The 19109-nt window shown below is 45.3% G+C and overlaps 1 protein-coding gene across 1 annotated transcript in view; it reads right to left on the reverse strand.

The window, feature by feature from the left end:
* Nucleotides 1-5255: 5255 nt before the first annotated feature.
* Nucleotides 5256-19109, reverse strand: part of LOC137323079 (claudin-10-like) — a 92783-nt gene continuing 78929 nt past the window's right edge. The window contains exon 5 of the mRNA XM_067986478.1: nucleotides 5256-5948. Within this exon, the coding sequence (XP_067842579.1) occupies nucleotides 5813-5948 (136 nt within the window). The 3' untranslated portion in view covers nucleotides 5256-5812. The remainder of the gene's footprint in view (nucleotides 5949-19109) is intronic.

The following is a 19109-nucleotide window of genomic DNA, read 5'->3' on the forward strand; positions in this document are numbered from 1 at the left end:
GAGGCAACAGGAGGGGAGCGGGGTCGGAGTCCTTAAGAATCAATGGGTAAGAGTGGGGGAGGGTAGACAACCTTGAGGAATGAAGTTAAGCTGGAGGCACCACTTGAGGCCTGAATAGCCACTCTGGAGCCTTAGAAAAAATGAGTGGGTTAGAAAAGGGTTGCCTTAAGGCTCAAGGCCACTGACAGCTGTGGCGAGAACACCAACATTAACAAACAGAGTTGCAGTCCAACGGAGGAAGAAACATTTTTCTGAGGGCAAAATATAAAAATGTATATTTTTAAGGGACAGAATAAAGGATTTATACCACCTGGAGTGAAGCCAGGTAGTGGGGCTGACAGCCATGGTGGTTTTTGCCGATGTTAATCATAGAATCATAGAAATTTACACAGAAGGCACAGAAAGAGGCCATTCAGCTCATTGTGTATGTGCCAGCTGAAAAAGAGCTATCCAGCCTAGTCCCACTTTACAGCTCTTGGTCCGTAGCCTTGTTGGTTACAGCACTTCAAGTGCATATCTAAGTTTTTTAAAAATATGATGAGGGTTTCTGCCTCCACCACCCTTTCAGGCAGTGAGTTCCAGACCCCCACCACCCTCTAGGTGAAAAAATGTTTCCTCAATGACCCTCTAATCCTTCTACCAATTACTTTAAATTCCCCCTGGTTAGTGACCTATCTCCTGAGGGAAATAGGTCCTACCTATTCACCCTATCTAGGCCCCTCACAATTTTATACACCTCAATTAAATCTCCCCTCAGCCTCCTCTGTTCCAAAGAAAAAACCTCAGCCGATCCAATCTTTCCTCATAGCTAAAATTTTCCAGTCCTGGCAACATCCTTATAAATTTCGTCTGTACCCTCTCCAGTGCAATCACATCTTTCCTGTAATGTGGTGACCAGAACTGTACGCAGTACTCTAGCTGTGACTGAACTAGTGTATTATACAGTTCTAGCATAACCTCCCTGCACTTATATTCCATGCCTCGGCTAATAAAGGAAAGTATCCCATATGTCTTCTTTACCACCTTATCTACCTGTCCTGCTACCTTCAGGGATCTGTGGACATGCACTCCTAAGTTCCTCTTTTCGTCTACACTTCTCAGTATCCTACCATTTATTGTGTATTCCCTTGCCTTGTTTGCCTTCCCCAAATGCATTACCTCACACTTCTCAGGATTGAATTCCATTTGCCACTTTTCTGCCCACCTGACCAGTCCACTGATATCTTCCTACAGTCTACAGCTTTCTTCCTCACTATCAACCACACGGCCAATTTTTGTATCATCTGCAAACGTCTTAATCATGCCCCCTACATTTAGGTCTAAATCATTAATATATACCACAAAAAGCAAGGGACCGAGTACTGAGCCCTGCAGAACCCCACTGGAAACAGCCTTTCAGTCACAAAAACACCCGTCACCCTTTGCTTCCTGCCACTGAGCCAATTTTGGATCCAACTTGCCACTTTTCCTTGGGCTTTTACTTCTGCCATATGGGACCTTGTCAAAAACCTTGCTAAAATCCACGTAGACTACATCAAATGCGCTACCTTTATCAACCCTCCTTGTTACCTCCTCAAAAAATTCAATCATGTTAGTCAGACACGACCTTCCCTTAACAAATCCATGCTGACTGTCCTTGATTAATCCATGCCTTTCTAATGTCGATTAATACTGTCCCTCAGAACTTTTTCCAATAATTTGCCCATCACTGAGCTAGACTGACTGTAATTACTCGGTCTATCCCTTTCTCCCTTTTTAAACAATGGTACAACATTAACCAACAGGGAACTGCAGTTGGGGAAATGTGGCTGACAAGGGGGATTAAAAATCTTTCTACATAGTGCTTGAGAGCACTGGAAAAACTGTCCCAAAGAGGAAAGAAGAAGAAAATAAGATATATTTAAAAAAATTGCCTGGAAACGTACTCACCTGAAAGGAAGAATTCAGTATGGTGACCGAACACAGAGAAACAACTCAGAGATTTGGTTCACAGAACCGTCCAGTTGCCACATTGTCCAACTACAGATTGTGACAAACAAAACCCATTAAAATGTCGACATACAAGGGCCAATTTTCACATAGAGCGCATATCAGACAGGCAGTGAGCAAAGCAATCACACCGTCTGCTCGATAGCTTTAATGAAAGGCCCGGACCATTTTTGTGCTCGGGCTTCATTTGAATGGAATCAATGAGCTACCGATCAGGATGAGAGGGGCCACAGAATTTTGGTGTCTCCTTCACAGAACTGAGTCGGAAGTCAGTGTTTGAAAGGGGGGAGGCAATCCTGATCAATAAGTGGCCACTAGTGGATGAGAAGATTTTGTGCCAAAAATCGGTGCCAAGGATCTTTTGGATGTTTAGGAGTGGCTTCCAGTGGTCCTTTTAAGGACCACCCGTACCAGCTCGAAAATTACATCGACTTCCAACAACCGGTGTAGGTGCCTGTTTTAGACATTGAAATAAGGGGCTCGATATTGCCAGGGCTGCGGGTTCGCGGCGGGGGGGGCGCCAGCAAAATCAGTCTGCCCCGCGCGCGATCGCAGCCTAATTGGATCCACTTACCTGTTCTTCCGGGTTCCCCACTGCTGATCTGCGCGTCGGGCGGACGGCGCATGCGCAGTAAGGTCTGTCAGCTGGAGGAGCTCTATTTAAAGGGGCAGTCCTCCACTGACAGATGCTGCAACAAATAGGAAAAATTACAGCATGGAGCAGACCAGGGGGAAGGCTGCTCCCAGTTTAATGATGCCTCACTCCAGGTATCATTAGATGGGGTGAGGAGGAGGGGGAGGACAGAGATCTTCCCCCCGGCGGGCAGGAGGAAGCGGCTTTCTTTTCCACCAGGAAGGCCTGGCTCAAGGTGGCAGAGGAGGTCACCTGCAACACCAACATATCGCCCACCTGCATACAGTGCAGGAGGCACTGCAATGCCCTAAGTAGGTCAGCCAAATTGAGTACACTTACTCATTCCCCTACACTCCGTCTGCCACATCACCGCCCCCACCCCACATCTCCTTCTGCACTGCCAACACTACTCTGTCACATCACCCCTCACACCCACTCAAACCTCATCCTCATCTTACCTGCACTTACTCACCTCGCCAGTACTCATCCCGCCACTACCACTCAACCCAATCCTCATACAATCTCATGGCTCTATCTCATACTCACCCTCTTTCACGGTCAGCCTCACTCAACCTGCCACTACCTGTGCTGCAGCCACAGGGCATGCATCACATATGTGCAGTAGGAAGCGTAAGGCAAACGTGTCGTGAGCATGAAGTGGATGCACAAGGGTGTTTGAGGGTTTGTCATGGTTTTTACTGATATTTAATTTCTGACCAACTCACATCACATATTATATTGGCACCACTACTGCCACGTCTTTGCGAATCTTGTCTGGTTTGTGCAATAATGCCCTTTCCTGAGGATCACAATGAAAACCCACACCTGATGCCACCCATTGTGTCACTGCAAAGTGGGTGTGGGTGTATTTGCAGGGCTCTTTTGTGCAGACGACTGAGAGACGTCGGCGATGTCCCCGATGGCACCCTGGAAGGATGCGGAGAAGTTGTTGAGGGCAGTGGTGACGTTGACAGCGACAGGTAAGAAGATGGTGCTCGGGCCAGCCGGGAGCAGCTCGGCATGAAGGAGGCTGCAGATGTCCACGACTACATGTCGAGTGACTCTGAGCCTCCGTGTGCACTGTTGCTCAGAGAGGTCCAGGAAGCTGAGCCTCGGTCTGTGGACCCTGTGGCGAGGGTAGTGCCCCCTGCGACACATCTCTCTCTGCGGTTGCCCTCCCTCCTGCTGTGCAGGTTGATGTGTCACAGCACTGTGTTGTGGAGCTCCACGTGTCAGAGGTGGACGGCTTGGCCGGCGAGGCTGGTGATGGTGTTCGCCCTCCGAGGAGGTCATGACTGCAGCTACGGCGGCCCCCATCCAGAAGATGTACATCTGAGGGGGTCTGCAAGGTAGGTACATGTGTCTGGACCCCGGGGTAAGTGAGCAAGTTGGTGAATTTGATTGTCAGGAGGAGGGTGGTGGAGGCCAAACTTTGTCCCAAGTGACAGTGGCCTCCTGCAATGAGTGAGGGTCTCCCCCCCGCCCCCCCACCTGTCAAATGGACCTTTGCAGCTGCCACAGGCTGATAGCTGCAACACGTCCATTTCAACAGGGAGTGTTTCCCCCAGTATGGGAAACAGTCCCAGTTGTTTCTAAAATCCCACCCCTCCTGACATATTCCCTTAATCTGTTAATGACCTGAAATAGCAAGGTAAATACTCTCAAGTGGCACCCCGCCAGCTTTAATTGCCTGCGGGAGTCCCACATGCGGGGGCTGCGCGCGCACGTCGGCGCGTCTGTGGGGAACCAACAACTGGTGTAGGTGCCTGTTTTAGACATTGAAATAAGGGGCTCGATATTGCCAGGGCTGCGGGTTCGCGGCGGGGGGGCCAAGCCGTCCACCTCTGACACGTGGAGCTCCACAACACAGTGCTGTGACACATCAACCTGCACAGCAGGAGGGAGGGCAACCGCAGAGAGAGATGTGTCGCAGGGGGCACTACCCTCGCCACAGGGTCCACAGACCGAGGCTCAGCTTCCTGGACCTCTCTGAGCAACAGTGCACACGGAGGCTCAGAGTCACTCGACATGTAGTCGTGGACATCTGCAGCCTCCTTCATGCCGAGCTGCTCCCGGCTGGCCCGAGCACCATCTTCTTACCTGTCGCTGTCAACGTCACCACTGCCCTCAATAACTTCTCCTCCGCATCCTTCCAGGGTGCCACCGGGGACATCGCCGACGTCTCTCAGTCGTCTGCACAAAAGAGCCCTGCAAATACACCCACACCCACTTTGCAGTGGGCTGGTTGGAGCCGGGCTCCCGACCCGCTCCGGGATTCAACAATTTTCGGAGTCCTCCCGCCAGGAATGCACCCGATAGCGGGTGCTAAAATGGAGCCCAAGGTATCCGCCTGTTCTAGGTGGGAGCACTGGTCACCGAATTCAAGTTGACACAAGGGGATCTTTTTAACCTAACCCGCCCAGTGGGAAAGTCAACGGAGAGTAAAACCAGGCGGACTGTCAACATGCGCTCAACCCCATCCCGTCAATTACCTGGCGGATGGGTTAGATTAACTCCATGAACTCCAAAAAGTATGACAAAAACATGACAACAGGGAGTCAAATTGTGCAGACAGGAAGTTTTTGCAGATCTAAGATTTTTAATAAGATATAGATACATAGAAGCTAGATATATATGGTAAACTCTAAAACTTTTAGGCATAAGAATGGATACATTTCCATTAAATTTGATTGAACACTTGACAACGCTTGTATTTGTTTTGAAAGATCCATTGCAACAAATTTCTGCTATGCTAAATAATAAAAATAGTCAAGAAACAAAACATTTTCTTTTTCTTGTAATTAAATAACCAGCTAAAACTTGTCAAAAGACTTAAAATATGTTTTTCACTTAACATTAAATCATTCTTTGATGTAGTACTCAACTCTTTGTATGTCTTACCAAATTAACCACTGATCAATTAAAGTATAATATTCTTGACAACAAGGAAATTAGTTACATCAAAAGGTCACTAGATAATACAGAATGATTTATTTTTCCATAAAGCTATGTATAGACAAAAGTATACCACCAGGTCAAAAACAACAATTTTAAAATCTGTGCAGTTTGTTGCTTTTGGAATTGTGAGAAACAAATGCAAATGTTACATATTTTAGTGAGTGAAAGGAAATTTTCTTTTGGACTGAATTTGAATAGTCATATATTTATCTTATTTGTGGGTTGTTTTTATTAAACATATGCATTCTTATCAAATTGTTTCGGTGGGATCCCTGCATTCCTAGTTGACTTCATATCTTCTGCAACATTGTGTGTCTTTGTCCGCGAAGAAAAGACAGATGCTGTAGCACTGTAGCCATAACCCACTCTGAAAGAAAAATACATAAAGCTGGTATGTCCAGTAATCAATTCGATTCCATAATAAAGCGCTGAATTAAATTTATCTATAAAAATCATATTTCAAATGTCTTGTTTTGACTGTGTTCTAACACTGATCTGAATGACATCAATAATAGTGATGTTAACAAATTTGCAATGCTAGTTGGTAGAAAAATGAAGTAGATTTTCCAAAGTTGCCTCATCATAATTGACAAATCTCTCATTCCGAAAACAACAGTGCTTCTGAACTTTATTTCTTTCCACCAGTTTCCTCCCCCTCTCCAAAGGCACTGACTCATACAACAGTACAACTGCCAGACAGCCTCCAGTACTTCACCCAAGTGACCATTCTTCATGTGTGAGCTCAGACATTTTTGGCATGCCAGTTACCATGGTGGACATGACATCCTAGGCAAGTCCTGTCCTCATCCAATAGCTATCATAGTATCATTGTATCATCAAAGTAGGTACAGCACAGAAGGAGGCCATTCAGCCCATCGTGCCTGTGCCGGCTCTTTGAAACGGCTATCCAATTCGTTCCATTCCCCTGCTCTTTCTCCATAGCCCTGTAAATTTTTCCCTTCAAGTATTTATCCAATTCCCTTTTGAAAGTTACTATTGATTCTGCTTTCAGGCAGTGCATTCCAGATCACTACAACTTGCTGCGTAAAAAAATGTTTCCTCATGTCGCCTCTGGCTCTTTTGCTGATCACCTTAAATCTGTGTCCTTTGGTTACTGACCCTTCTGCTACTGGAAACATTTTCTCCTTATTTACTCATAGAAACATAGAAATATAGAAAATAGGAGCAGGAGTAGGCCATTCGGCTCTTCGAGCATGCTCCGCCATTCAATATCATCATGGCTGTTCCTCTATCTCAATACCATATTCCCACTCTCTCCCCTTACCCCTCGATGCCTTTTGTGTCTAGAAATCTATCTAGCTCCTTCTTAAATATATTCAGTGACTTGGCCTCCACAGCCTTCTATGGTAGAGAATTCCACAGGTTCACCACCCTCTGAGTGAAGAAATTTCTCCTCATCTCAGTCCTAAATGTCCTACCCCATATCCTGAGACTGTGACCCCTTGTTCTGGACCCCCTAGCCAGGGGAAACATCCTCCCTGCATCCAGTCTGTCTAGTCCTGTCAGAATTGTATACCTTTCAATGAGATCCCCTCACATTCTTCTAAACTCGAGTGAATACAGGCCGAGTCGACCCAATCTCTCCTCATACAACAGTCCTGCCATCCCAGAAATCAGTCTGGAGAACCTTCACTGAACTCCCTCCATGGCAAGTATATCCTTTCTTAGGTAAGGATACCACAATACTCCAGGTATGGTCTCACCAAGACCATGTATAACTGCAGTAAGACATCCTTGCTCCTGTACTCAAATCCTCTTGCAATGAAGGCCAACATACCATTTGCCTTCCTAACTGCTTGCTGCACCTGCATGTTTGCTTTCAGTGACTGGTGTACAAGGACACCCAGGTCCCTTTGTACATCAACATTTCCCAATCCATCACCATTTAAATAATAATAAGGTTCTCCCTTATCTATTCTACCAGTTATATCCTCAAAAAACTCCAGTAGGTTTGTCAAACATGATTTCCCTTTCATAAATCCATGTTGACTTTGTCTAATCCCGTTGATATTTTCTAAGTGTCCTGTTATCACATCCATTATAATAGACTCTAGCATTTTCCCTACTACTGATGTTAGGCTAACTGTTCTGTAGTTCCCTGTTTTCTCTCTCCCTCTTTTAAATAGTGGGGTTACATTTGCCACCCTCCAATCTGCAGGAACTGTTCCATAATCAATAGAATTTTGGAAGATGACAAGCAATGCATCCAGTATTTCCATGGCTACCTCTTTTAGTACTCTGGGATGCAGATGATCAGGCCCTGGGGATTTATCGGCTTTCAGTCCCATTAATTTCTCCAGCACTATTTTTTTACAATTACTAATTTCCTTTAATTCCTTCTTCTCACTAGACCGTTGGTTCCTTAGCATTTCTGGGAAGTTATTTGTGTCCTCTTCCGTGAAGACAGAACCAAAGTATTTGTTTAATTGCTCTGCCATTTCCTTATTCCCCGTTATAAATTTTCCCGTTTCTAACAGTAAGGGACCTACATTTGTCTTCATTAATCTTTTTCTTTTTACATACTTGTAGAAGCTTTTATAGTCCACTTTTATGTTCCTTGCAAGTTTACTCTCATACTCTATTTTCCCCCTCTTAATCAATCTCTTAGTCCTTTTTTGCTGAATTCTAAACTGCTCCCAATCCTCAGGCTTGCTACTTTTTCTGGCAACTTTATATGACTCCTCTTTGAATCTGATACTATCCTTAATTTATTTTGTTAGCCCTGGTTGCGCCGTTATCAAAACCATTCATGATTTTGAACACCTCTATCAAATCTCCCCTTAACCTTCTCCTAAGGAGAACAACCCTAGCTTCTCCAATGTCTCCACATGACTGAAGTTCCTCATCCCTGGTACAATTCTAGTAAATCTTTGAAATTATACCCTGAAATTATACCCTGTATACCCAAGTCCAGTCATTAATATATATCAAAAAGAGCAGTGATCCTATTACTGACCCCTGGGGAACACCACTGTATACTTCCCACCAGTCTGAAAAAAAACATTCACCACTACTCTGTACTTTCTGTCCCTTAGCAAATTTTGTATCCATGCTGCCACTGACCCTTTAATCCAATGAGCTTTAATTTTGCTTACAAGTCTATTATGTGTTACTTTATCAAATGCCTTTTGAAAGTTCATATACACATCAACCGCACTACCCTCATCAATCCTCTCTGTTACTTGATCAAAGAACTCAATCAAGTTAGTCAAACACGATTCTCCTTTAACAAATCTGTGCTGACTTTCATTTATTAGCCCATACATGTATGCAATATCAGGAGTATAATGATTAGGGGATAGAAACCCTGGCTGATGCTTTTTTCTCTCCCTCAATAAGCAGCATGGAGGCCATTTGTAGCACTAATATAATCACACTGGGATCAGCTAACTCAGTGTACACTGAAGTTCAAACCTGGGAACCTTCTTAGTCCAATATGGTTCAGTTCCACACAGCTTATCAACTTTGCCATCAGGGAGCCTGGATTTCTGAACTCTTATCCCAAACGAATATGTGTTCAAAATGAAACATAGTTTAAATAGTGCTTTTAGTAAGCTAACCTATTTTACAATTCTTTACAGTTTACAGAGTAATTTTAAATCATGCTGTATGGCTTAATGTATAGGTATTCTTTGTATCAGCTACCTCAGTCCAATTGGCAAATGCACGTGTACAGGGATAATTGTGATAATTATCTTGCCACAGATTATTGTATTACACAACACTGCAAAACAACGCAATACAGTAGATAACAACAAAGGAAGTTGTGGACAACAAACATACTTTTAAATTGTTATAATTTATTTTGAACCCACATTTCCTATATCTCATTGTTTGATTTTCAGGTACAATGCAGCAAATTAAATAAAAGTTTCAAATCCACAACGATTTGAGTTCACTCAGGGACTCAACTCCTCCCCCACCAAAGCAGTAAGACCTTGGAAGATATGAGGAGAGTCATAGAAAGAATCATAGAATCATAGAACAGAAACAGCACAGAAGGAGGCCATTTGGCCCATCGAGTCCACGCGGCTCTATGCAAGAGCAATCCAGCTAGTCCTGCTCCCCCACCCTTTCCCCAAAAGCCCTGCAATTTTTTTCCTTTCAAGTACTTATCCAGTTCCCTTTTGAAAGCCATGATTGAATCTGCCTCCACCACCCCCTCGGGCAGAGCATTCCAGATCCTAACCACTCGCTGTGTAAAAAAGTTTTTCCTCATGTCACCTTTGGTTCTTTTGCCAATCACCTTAAATCTATGTCCTCTGGTTCTTGACCCTTCTGCCAATGGGAACAGTTTCTCTCTATCTACTCTGTCTAGACCCTTTATGATTTTGAATACCTCTATCAAATCTCCTCGCAACCATCTCTATTCCAAGGAGAACAACCCCAGCTTCTCTAGTCTATCTCTTCTGGTTAATCTCTTCTGCACCCTCTCTAAAGGCCTTCACATCTTTCCTGATGTGCGGTGCCCAGAACTGGACACAATACTCCAGTTGTGACTGAACCAGTGTTTTATAAAGGTTCATCATGACTTCCATACTGTTGTACTCTATGCCTCTACTTAGAAAGCCCAGGATCCCGTATGCTTTTTTAACCACTTTCTCAACCTGCCCTGCCACCTTCAATGATTTGTGCACATATACCCCGAGATCTCTCTGTTCCTGTAACCCTTTTGGAGTTGTGCCCTCTAGTTTATATTGCCTCTCCTCATTCTTCCTTCCAAAATGTATCACTTCTGCTTTAAATTTCATTTGCCACATGTCTGCCAATGCCACCAGCCTGTCTATATCCTCTTGAAGTCTATCACTATCCTCCTCACTGTTTACTACCCATCCAAGTTTTGTGTCATCTGCAAATTTTTGAAATTGTGCCCTGTACATCCAAGTCCAAGTCATTAAGATATACATGAAGAAAAGCAGTGGTCCCAGCACTGACCCCTGGGAAACACCACTGTACACCTCCCTCCATGAGCTGCAACCCTGAGTAAACTGATCATACAGGTTTTAGTTTACAACTTTATTTATTTCTCAGCATTATACCTAAAAGCAAATGATGCAAAACACAGCAGCCTGTGTTTTCTGATCAGATCTGGGGTACAAAGATGAATGGTTGAAGAAAGTGCCCGCCCATTTTTAGATGGTTCCTTAGGTGCAACTGAGGTGAAAATGATGATATGACATTTTCATTTTCCTGTGATTTCCACCTCATTTGCACTCTTTCATCTTATCCATCTAAAACAGGTGTCCAGAGTTGCTAGGTGCACAGCAGAAGCCAGAAGAGAATTTAAAGAACCAAACATCAACATTTTTCAGATCAGTTTAAAGCTTATTTTAGTCTTGTGTTGGACTTGTGAAGTTTTTTTGCCTTTGCCAAATACCGTGAGAGTTGCCTTTGTGCCAGATGCCAAAGTAATTGATAACAGCAAAAATTGGGCTGCCATTTTTTTCCCAGCCATTTCACACAGGGAACAATGGGGAATTCCTCTTTATCTTTGCTCTTTGTAAGAAGAAAAAGAGGAGCAGCAACAGAAGGATGCCAGGTTGGCTAGGCACCATCAAATGTGCACAACACCCACCTGCATGCACCTCCACACCAGAATATCAGTGAAGATATCTGCATTTGTCAGAGAAACAGTGCCTGTGGAGACTTCACTTTACAAAGGAAGCTATCATTGAGTCATGCCACATGTTGCAACCACACCCACAGGCTGTTGAGTCATGACTATCCTTAACTTTTTTGCTATGAGGTTATTCTAGGTTTCCAACAGTGACTTCAATAACATTAGCCAATACGTACTTTGCACAGATAGATAATGCAAGTGACAGTTTGCTAGAGGAAGCAATTTAATCTCCTTCCCTATGGATAACTGGTGATAAATGACAGATCACTGCAATTTTACAGAGTGGCAGGATTGTTCAAGCTGTAAGGAATCATAGATTGCACCCATATAGTGCTCCAGGCTCTCTTGCTCAATGCCACAACCTACATCAATGGGAACGGATTCCACTTTTGCAATGTGCAATCATTTGCGAGCAGCAGCATAGAATCATAGAAAGTTATGGCACAGAAGGAGGCCATACGGCCCATTGTGTCCGTGCTGCCAAAAAGAGCTATCCAGCTTAATTCCACTTTTCAGCATTTGGTCCATAGCCCTGCAGGTTATGGCACTTCAAGTGCACATCCAAGTACTTTTTAAATGAGTTGGGGGTTTCTGCCTCTACCACCCTTTCAGGCAGTGAGTTCCAGACCCCCACCACCCTCTGGGTGAAAAAATCTCTCCTCAGCTCCCCTCTAATCCTTCTTCAATTACTTTAAATCTATGCTCCCTGGTCACTGACCCCTCTGCTATGGGAAATAAGTCCTCCCTATCCACTCTATCCAGTCCCATCATAATTTTATATACCTCAATTAAATCTCCCCTCAGCCTTCTTTGTTCCAAAGAAAATAACCCCAAATTATCCATTATTTTCTCATAGCTGAAATTCTCCAGCCCTGGCAACATCCTCGTAAATCTCCTCTGTACCTCTCTAGTGCAATCACATCTTTCCTGTAATGTAGTGACCAGAACTGTATGCAGCACTCAAAGCTGTGACCTAACCAATGTTTTATACAGTTCTAGCATAACCTCCCTGCTCTTATAGTCTATGCCTCGGCTAATAAAGGAAAGTATTCCGAATGCCTTTTTAACCACCTTATCTACCTGTCCTGCTACCTTCAGGGATCTGTGGACATGCACTCCAAGGACTCTTTGTTCCTCTACATCTCTCAGTATCCTCCCATTTATTGCATACTCTCTTGCCTTGTTTACCCTCCCCAATGCAAATGAATGCTCATTTCCCTGGGATTTCAACTTATGCCCCCCATTTTAACACAGTTCACAGTACTAGCAAGCTGATACAGAAAGGTAAGTCACTGGGTGACTTCATGGCTATCGTCTGCAGCCACAGTTGGTAGCACCTGTGTGATTTCCCAGGGCCAGAACTGAGAATTGGAATAAAAAGGTCCATTCATGTACCAGAGTAATAATTAGCATGTTAATGTATGGTGCCTGGATTGACCTGGGGATGTCCCGCAATATTGGGGATGATCGCAAGGATTATGGTTGTGTGCTGCATGCTGCACAATTTTGCCTTACAAAGAGGCCTCATCTTGGAAGTCCAAAAGGAGGAAGGCCACCACAGTCAGCAAAGGGATTAGCAAAATAAGAAGGCTGCAGAGAATGCGGAGAACAATCAATGATCAAATGCGAGAATCATTTGTGCCATCTCTTGACTACCATGTCTAGCCAATATATTAACAATCCTATGTACATCTCCATCCTTCCCTCCAGAAATACACTATAATTTACAGAGCTTTCTCTGCATGCAAAACCTCATTAAACACTTCTTTATGCCAGGACCTGAAAATAACTTCCCCACAGTGCTTCTCCTAGTGCCAATGTATGAAGATTGTGCTCTTAACCCTAGCCTTTTGCTTCTCTTAGTTGCTGCCTAAGTGGCAGGACAGTGTGAGATGGCTGGCTGCTGTGTTGCAATAGAAGCACCCTGGGACTGAAGTGGTCCTTATTTGACAACAGCTAAGTCCTGAGATGCACCTCTTCTGCTGCAGCTGCCTGGGATTGCATTCTTCCTGCCACATGTGAGGGGCTGGTTATGAGGCATGCATGTGCTGCTCTCCTGACAGGAGCAGCATCCATGCCCATTCATGCTATACCACTAGTACTGGGGTGGCTCAGCTCAGTCACTGAGCTCCAAAAAATCTGATCTAATGGTACCACTGAGATTGGTGAATTCCTGCCTCACGGTTGTCCATAACTTGTTGTCAAGCTGGTTAAAGGCAGAAGAGACATTTCTCTCTAATCTGTCATGCCAGGCATCTATGGCAGCTGTCTGAGCATCCTTGGAAGACGAACAGCCTGCCCTTAAGACCTCTGTCATGGAGGCTTCACTGCAGATATCCCTGAACCTGCCAGATGCATCTGGTGGACTGCAGTGTTGTGATAACATCCTCTAATATGCTTCGCATGTTGCTGTTGGGCTGCTCCACCCGAGCTACTATCTACAGCAAAATGTCTGTTATGGTCCCCAAAACCTGCACCGACACTTGAGGAATTGCAAGCGGCATTTTTTTTAAAACCATGACCCATGAAATTTAGAACCTCATGCTCTTCAGCCAAAAGGCAAAGCATCCTGACCCTCTGGCCAGCAACATCTTCCTCCTCATGTGCCACTAGAGGCTGCTTCTGCTCATTTGTGTTCGAGAGAGCTTTGGGGCACTACCTCTCTGTTCAGTGTCCTGCTCATGTTAATAGCAGTATATAATACTGGGCTGCCCACACACCTGCAGTGGTGATACAGCCTGCCAAAGAACCCTCCCGGGACTCAGAAACCACAAGACGAGGACCACCTGCGTCACAAGAGGCTCATGATCTTACAGCACAACAAAGCACCCTCAGGTAGCACCTCGGTCCAGCACCAGGGTAGATTTAAGAACAGCACTGAGAGGCATCAGTGAAAGGCATGGTGGTTGTAACTATGTATGTGCACAGTAAAACCACCTTTGGTGTAAGTCCATTGTTTTGAGGCATGCCTGTTTATTTTTTGGGTTTGAGAACATGATTGGAGGTCAGTTTGCAACAGAAAGCAAAATTCCTTTTACTGCTCCTTAATGAACCATTGCCTCCTTAAAAAGAGCTCTATTGATACATTCTCAAAGGAGCAGCATGACCTGTAGACATTGGTACAAGGGTACCTCCCTAATTGGTCTTCTCCTTTGGTTTAGCTTTATTCTGTATGACTCTCCTGTGCCCTCTTCCTCCTGCTCCTGTTGTGTCTCCATCATAAGAAAATATATAGAAATGGCCATAGTGAGCCCATGGTAAGGAATCCATGATAGAAGTTTAGGAATAAAAAGATTTTCTTGCCTGAAACTGCTAAATGGCAACTTACAGATTCTTTTCTTAGCAACAGAGCTGAGAAATTATGGGCGCTAAATTGGGCTGTGTAGCGCCTGTTGTTTCGGCGCTACACGGCCTCTCCGACATCCAAGATTGTGTCTCAGCTGCGCACACATGTTTCCAGCGTGATGTGCACCAGATGCCATCTTGGTATAGGAGTAAGTGCATGCACAAATACCGAATGCTGGAAGCATGTAAAGTAGGAAGAAAATGCGTGTAATCAGTGTGCAACGCTGATTTAAAGCGACAGACACCATTTTGGACCTTAACGCTCAACTCAATGCACAGTCTTAACGCCGACCATCTGAACGTGTCTTACAGTGCCTAGAGGACCCCCCCCACCAGCCCTATTTAAAGGGGTCATGCACGTACTGGATTATTCCTTCTGGCTGCTAGTGGAGTAGGAAGTGTTTTTTGAAGCTGCCTGTACTTACTAAGAGCTCCTAGAGTACTTTTGAGAGTGCTTTGGCAGGTACTGCCTTATGGTTTGGAAAGTTACAACCGTGATTGAACAACATTCCAGGCAACCATGGGTGGTCTGCCAGGGTTCCCGCTAAGCATTGAGCACGACTGGGAGCATGCAGAGAGGCCACACATAGCAGGTCAAGCTGCGGGGAGAGAGAGGACGAGGAGGCGCAGGGCAGTGAGCAGGAAACCCTATCCAATGAGGGCCTTCCGGGACTAATTCTCTTACCTTAACATGACTGAGGAGAATTGTATCCGATGCCTGAGGTTCACCAAGGAAGCCATGACCAAGATCTGTCAACTGGTGCGGCCACAACTGCAACCTCAGAGCAGGGCAAGGACAGCACTGCCTGTAGCTGTGAAAGTCACCATGGCGCTGAATTTTTACAGCTCAGGATCATTTCAGGCCTCTACTGATGAAATGTGCAACAGCTCGTAGAATGCAGTGCACTGCTGCATAAGGGAGGTCACAGACACACTGTACGAGATGAGGAACAGACTCACCACCTTCCCTCTTGACACGGGGGTTCGCTCGCATTGCTGGATTCCCCAGAGTGCAGGGTGCCATTGACTGCACGCACATTGCCCTGCGTGCCCCGCATATCAACTCGGCCACCTTCGTCAACCGAAGGGGCTTCCATTCCCTCAATGTGCAGCTGGTGTGCGACCACACGCATCGAATCATGGAGATGCACGCTACCCTGGGAGCAGTCACAATGCCATCATCAAAGAATCAATAGAAAGGTTACAGCACAGAAGGAGGCCATTTGGCCCATCGGCTCTGGGTGAGCAATCCAGCTAGACCCACTCACCCACCCTTTCTCCGGAGCCCTGCAATTTTTTCCTTTCAAGTACTTAGCCGGTTCCCTTTTGAAGGCCATGATTGAATCTGCCTCCACCACCTCCTCGGACAGTGCATTCCAGATCCTAACAACTTGCTGTGTAAAAAAAATTTTCCTCATGTCGCCTTTGGTTCTTTTGCCAATCACCTTAAATCTATGTCCTCTGGTCCTTGACCCTTCTGCCAATGGGAACAGTTTCTCTCTATCTAATCTGTCTAGACCCTTCATGATTTTGAATACCACAATCAAATCTCCTCGCAACTGTCCCTATGCCAAGGAGAACAACCCCAGCTTCTCCAGTCTATCCATGTAACTAAAATCCCTCATCCCTGGAATCATTCTAGTAAATCTCTTCTGCAACCTTTCATGCGGCAGTCCAACGTGCCAGCTATCTTTCACCCAGCTCGGCAAGTCAAAGGCTGGCTATTGGGCGACAAGGGCTCTCCTCTCACACTGTCGTTCATGACTCCGATCAGGAACCCATGCACACGTGCACAGAAGGCCTATAATGAGAGCCATGCTGCCACACGCAACATAGGCCTCCTCAAACAATGCTTCCGCTGCCTGGACTGTCCTGGAGGAGCCTTGCAGTACTCTCCTGAGCAGGTGGGCAGATTCGCAGTGGTATAGCTGCATGCTGCACAACCTCGCCATCATGAGCGACCAGCCTTTGCCACCAATGATCGGAGAAGACCCTAAGCCAGAGATGGAGGAGGAGGAGGCTGAGGAGGAAGAGGCTGATAAGGAGGAGGAGGAAGAGGCAGAGGAGGAGGAAGAGGAGGGGGAGGAGCTGGAATAGGAAGTGGAGGAAAACCAAGGGTGCAACAGGAACCACACGCCTTGCTTGCAAGGGGTCTACGTGCTCACCTGATCCGTGCCCGCTATCAATAATGACAACTACATCCCCCAACTCACCAACAATCCTACACTCCCCACCTTTCCCCTCCCACGAGACAATCAAATCGCCCTCCACCTGATTGCACATTGGTTTCCCCCTCAGCTCATTGCACAAATAAAAACCACCACCAAATGCAAATTCAAAGTCACATTTATCAACGAATAAATAAAATTATGCAAACAGAACAGAAAACTATTCACCCTTGTCCATTCCCTTAGTGCCTGTTGTTCGTGTGCTTTTACCTATCCTAGTGCTCCTACGAGGAGCATCCCCAGTGGCTGGAGCATGGTGGTGGAAGGCTGCTGGCCTTCAATGGAGGAATGTCCAGATGGTGTCTGTCGCTTTAAATCAGCGTTGCACACTGATTACACGCATTTTCTTCCTACTTTACATGCTTCCAGCATTCGGTATTTGTGCATGCACTTACTCCTATACCAAGATGGCATCTGGTGCACATCACGCTGGAAACATGTGTGCGCAGCTGAGACACAATCTTGGATGTCGGAGAGGCCGTGTAGCGCCGAAACAACAGGAGACTAACCTGATGGTCATGACATTAGAAGAAGAGATCAAAATGATATAAACACATTTAAGATAGAAAGGGGGTGATAACTGATAAACTAATCAAACTTTGAGAGGATAAAACTCCTGGTCCGGATGGATTGCATCCGCGCATATTAAAAGAAGTTAGGGAAGAGCTAGCAGAGGCATTATTACATATGTAGAAAATTCATTAGAAAAGGGAATAGTGCCAGAGGACTGGTGGACAGCTAATGTTAGTCCTGTATTTAAAAAGGGAGATAGAACCAGTCCAGGGAACTATAGACCAATTAGCTTAATGTCAGTGGTAGGAAAGATAATGGAATCTTTACTCAAAGATATAATAGAAAAACATCTAGAAACTGAAAATGTAATAAAGAATAGTCAGCACTGATTTCAAAAGGGGTGGTCATGCTTGACCAACCTTATTGAATTCTTTGAAGAAGTAACAGAAAGGGTAGACAAGAGTAATGTAGTAGATGTAATATATTTGGATTTTCAAAAGGCCTTCAATAAGGTACTGCATTGTAGACTCATGACTAAGGTCAGAGCATGTGGAGGCAGGGAACAAGTAGCAGAATGCATAGCAAGCTGGATACAAAACAGAAAACAGAGGTAAAGGTAGTTATTCAGACTGGCAAAAGTTGGGAAGTGGTGTTCCACAGGGATCGATGCTGGGACCACTATTGTTCACCATTTATATAAACGACATGGACTTGGGAATCGGAAGTACAATTTCAAAATTTGGGGGTACAAAACACAGGAAGACATTAATAAACTTGCAGAATGGTTGTGTAATTGGCAAATGAATTTCAATATAGATAAGTGTGAGGTGGTACATTTTGGTAAGAAGGATAAGGAGGCCACATACTCCTTGGAAAGTAAGAGTCTAAATGGGGTAGAGGAGCAGAGGGATCTGGGGGCAGAGCCATATAAATCATTAAAAGTAGTGATGCAGGTTAATAAGCCCATAAAAAAGGCAAATCAAGCACTGGAGTTCATTTCTAGAGGGATAGAATTGAAAAGCAGAGAGGTTGTGTTAGACTTGTATAGATGTAAGGAATCTTACAACACCAGGTTATAGTCCAACAGTCACCGGCATCTCCACATCATGGCTACTATCGACACCACAAACTGCCGGCTCACAGTGGAGAGGATCGCCAAGAAGATTGCGCATATCGACACAGACATCAAGTTTTTACAGAGCTGCAAGAAAGCAGACAAGATCCCGAAAGGACTACAGATCACGAACCCACTCAAGTCGACATACAACTCAGATTACGCTGAGAGACTCTGCCGTCCTACCTCTCGCACACTCCGCAGCCATCTCGTACACCAACTCTACAGCAGACGCCGCAACCTCGAAACCAAGATAGAGTCCATACTCTCAACCTGTACTCAGGACACAGCAGACCAGCTACGAGACACCGCCAAACAGACGAGGCAACGGAACTACGCTGCCTACATGAAAACCAAGAGCAGGAAGCTTGAGAAACTCGACAGCACCACCAGCATCAACCAAGCCTCCCCCGGTACTACGGTTGCAACCACAGGGAAGTCTATCGTCAATTTGTCCGACCACACCCTTCAACCAGACGAAATTGAAGTTCTCAGCCGAGGGCTCAATTTCTGCCCCACCACCAGAATGGACCCCATCGGTCTAGTGGCGGACACAGAGGAATTCATCAGGAGAATGAGGCTCCGGGAATTCTTCCACAAATCCCAAGATTTCAGCAGCGAACCCAATGAGACAATCAACGATCCAGAACAGCAGACAGAGGGATCTGCGGTACAGCAACCGAAGAG

The sequence above is a fragment of the Heptranchias perlo genome, chromosome 6 (genome assembly GCF_035084215.1).
Source record: "Heptranchias perlo isolate sHepPer1 chromosome 6, sHepPer1.hap1, whole genome shotgun sequence".
NCBI classification, from domain to species: domain Eukaryota; kingdom Metazoa; phylum Chordata; class Chondrichthyes; order Hexanchiformes; family Hexanchidae; genus Heptranchias; species Heptranchias perlo.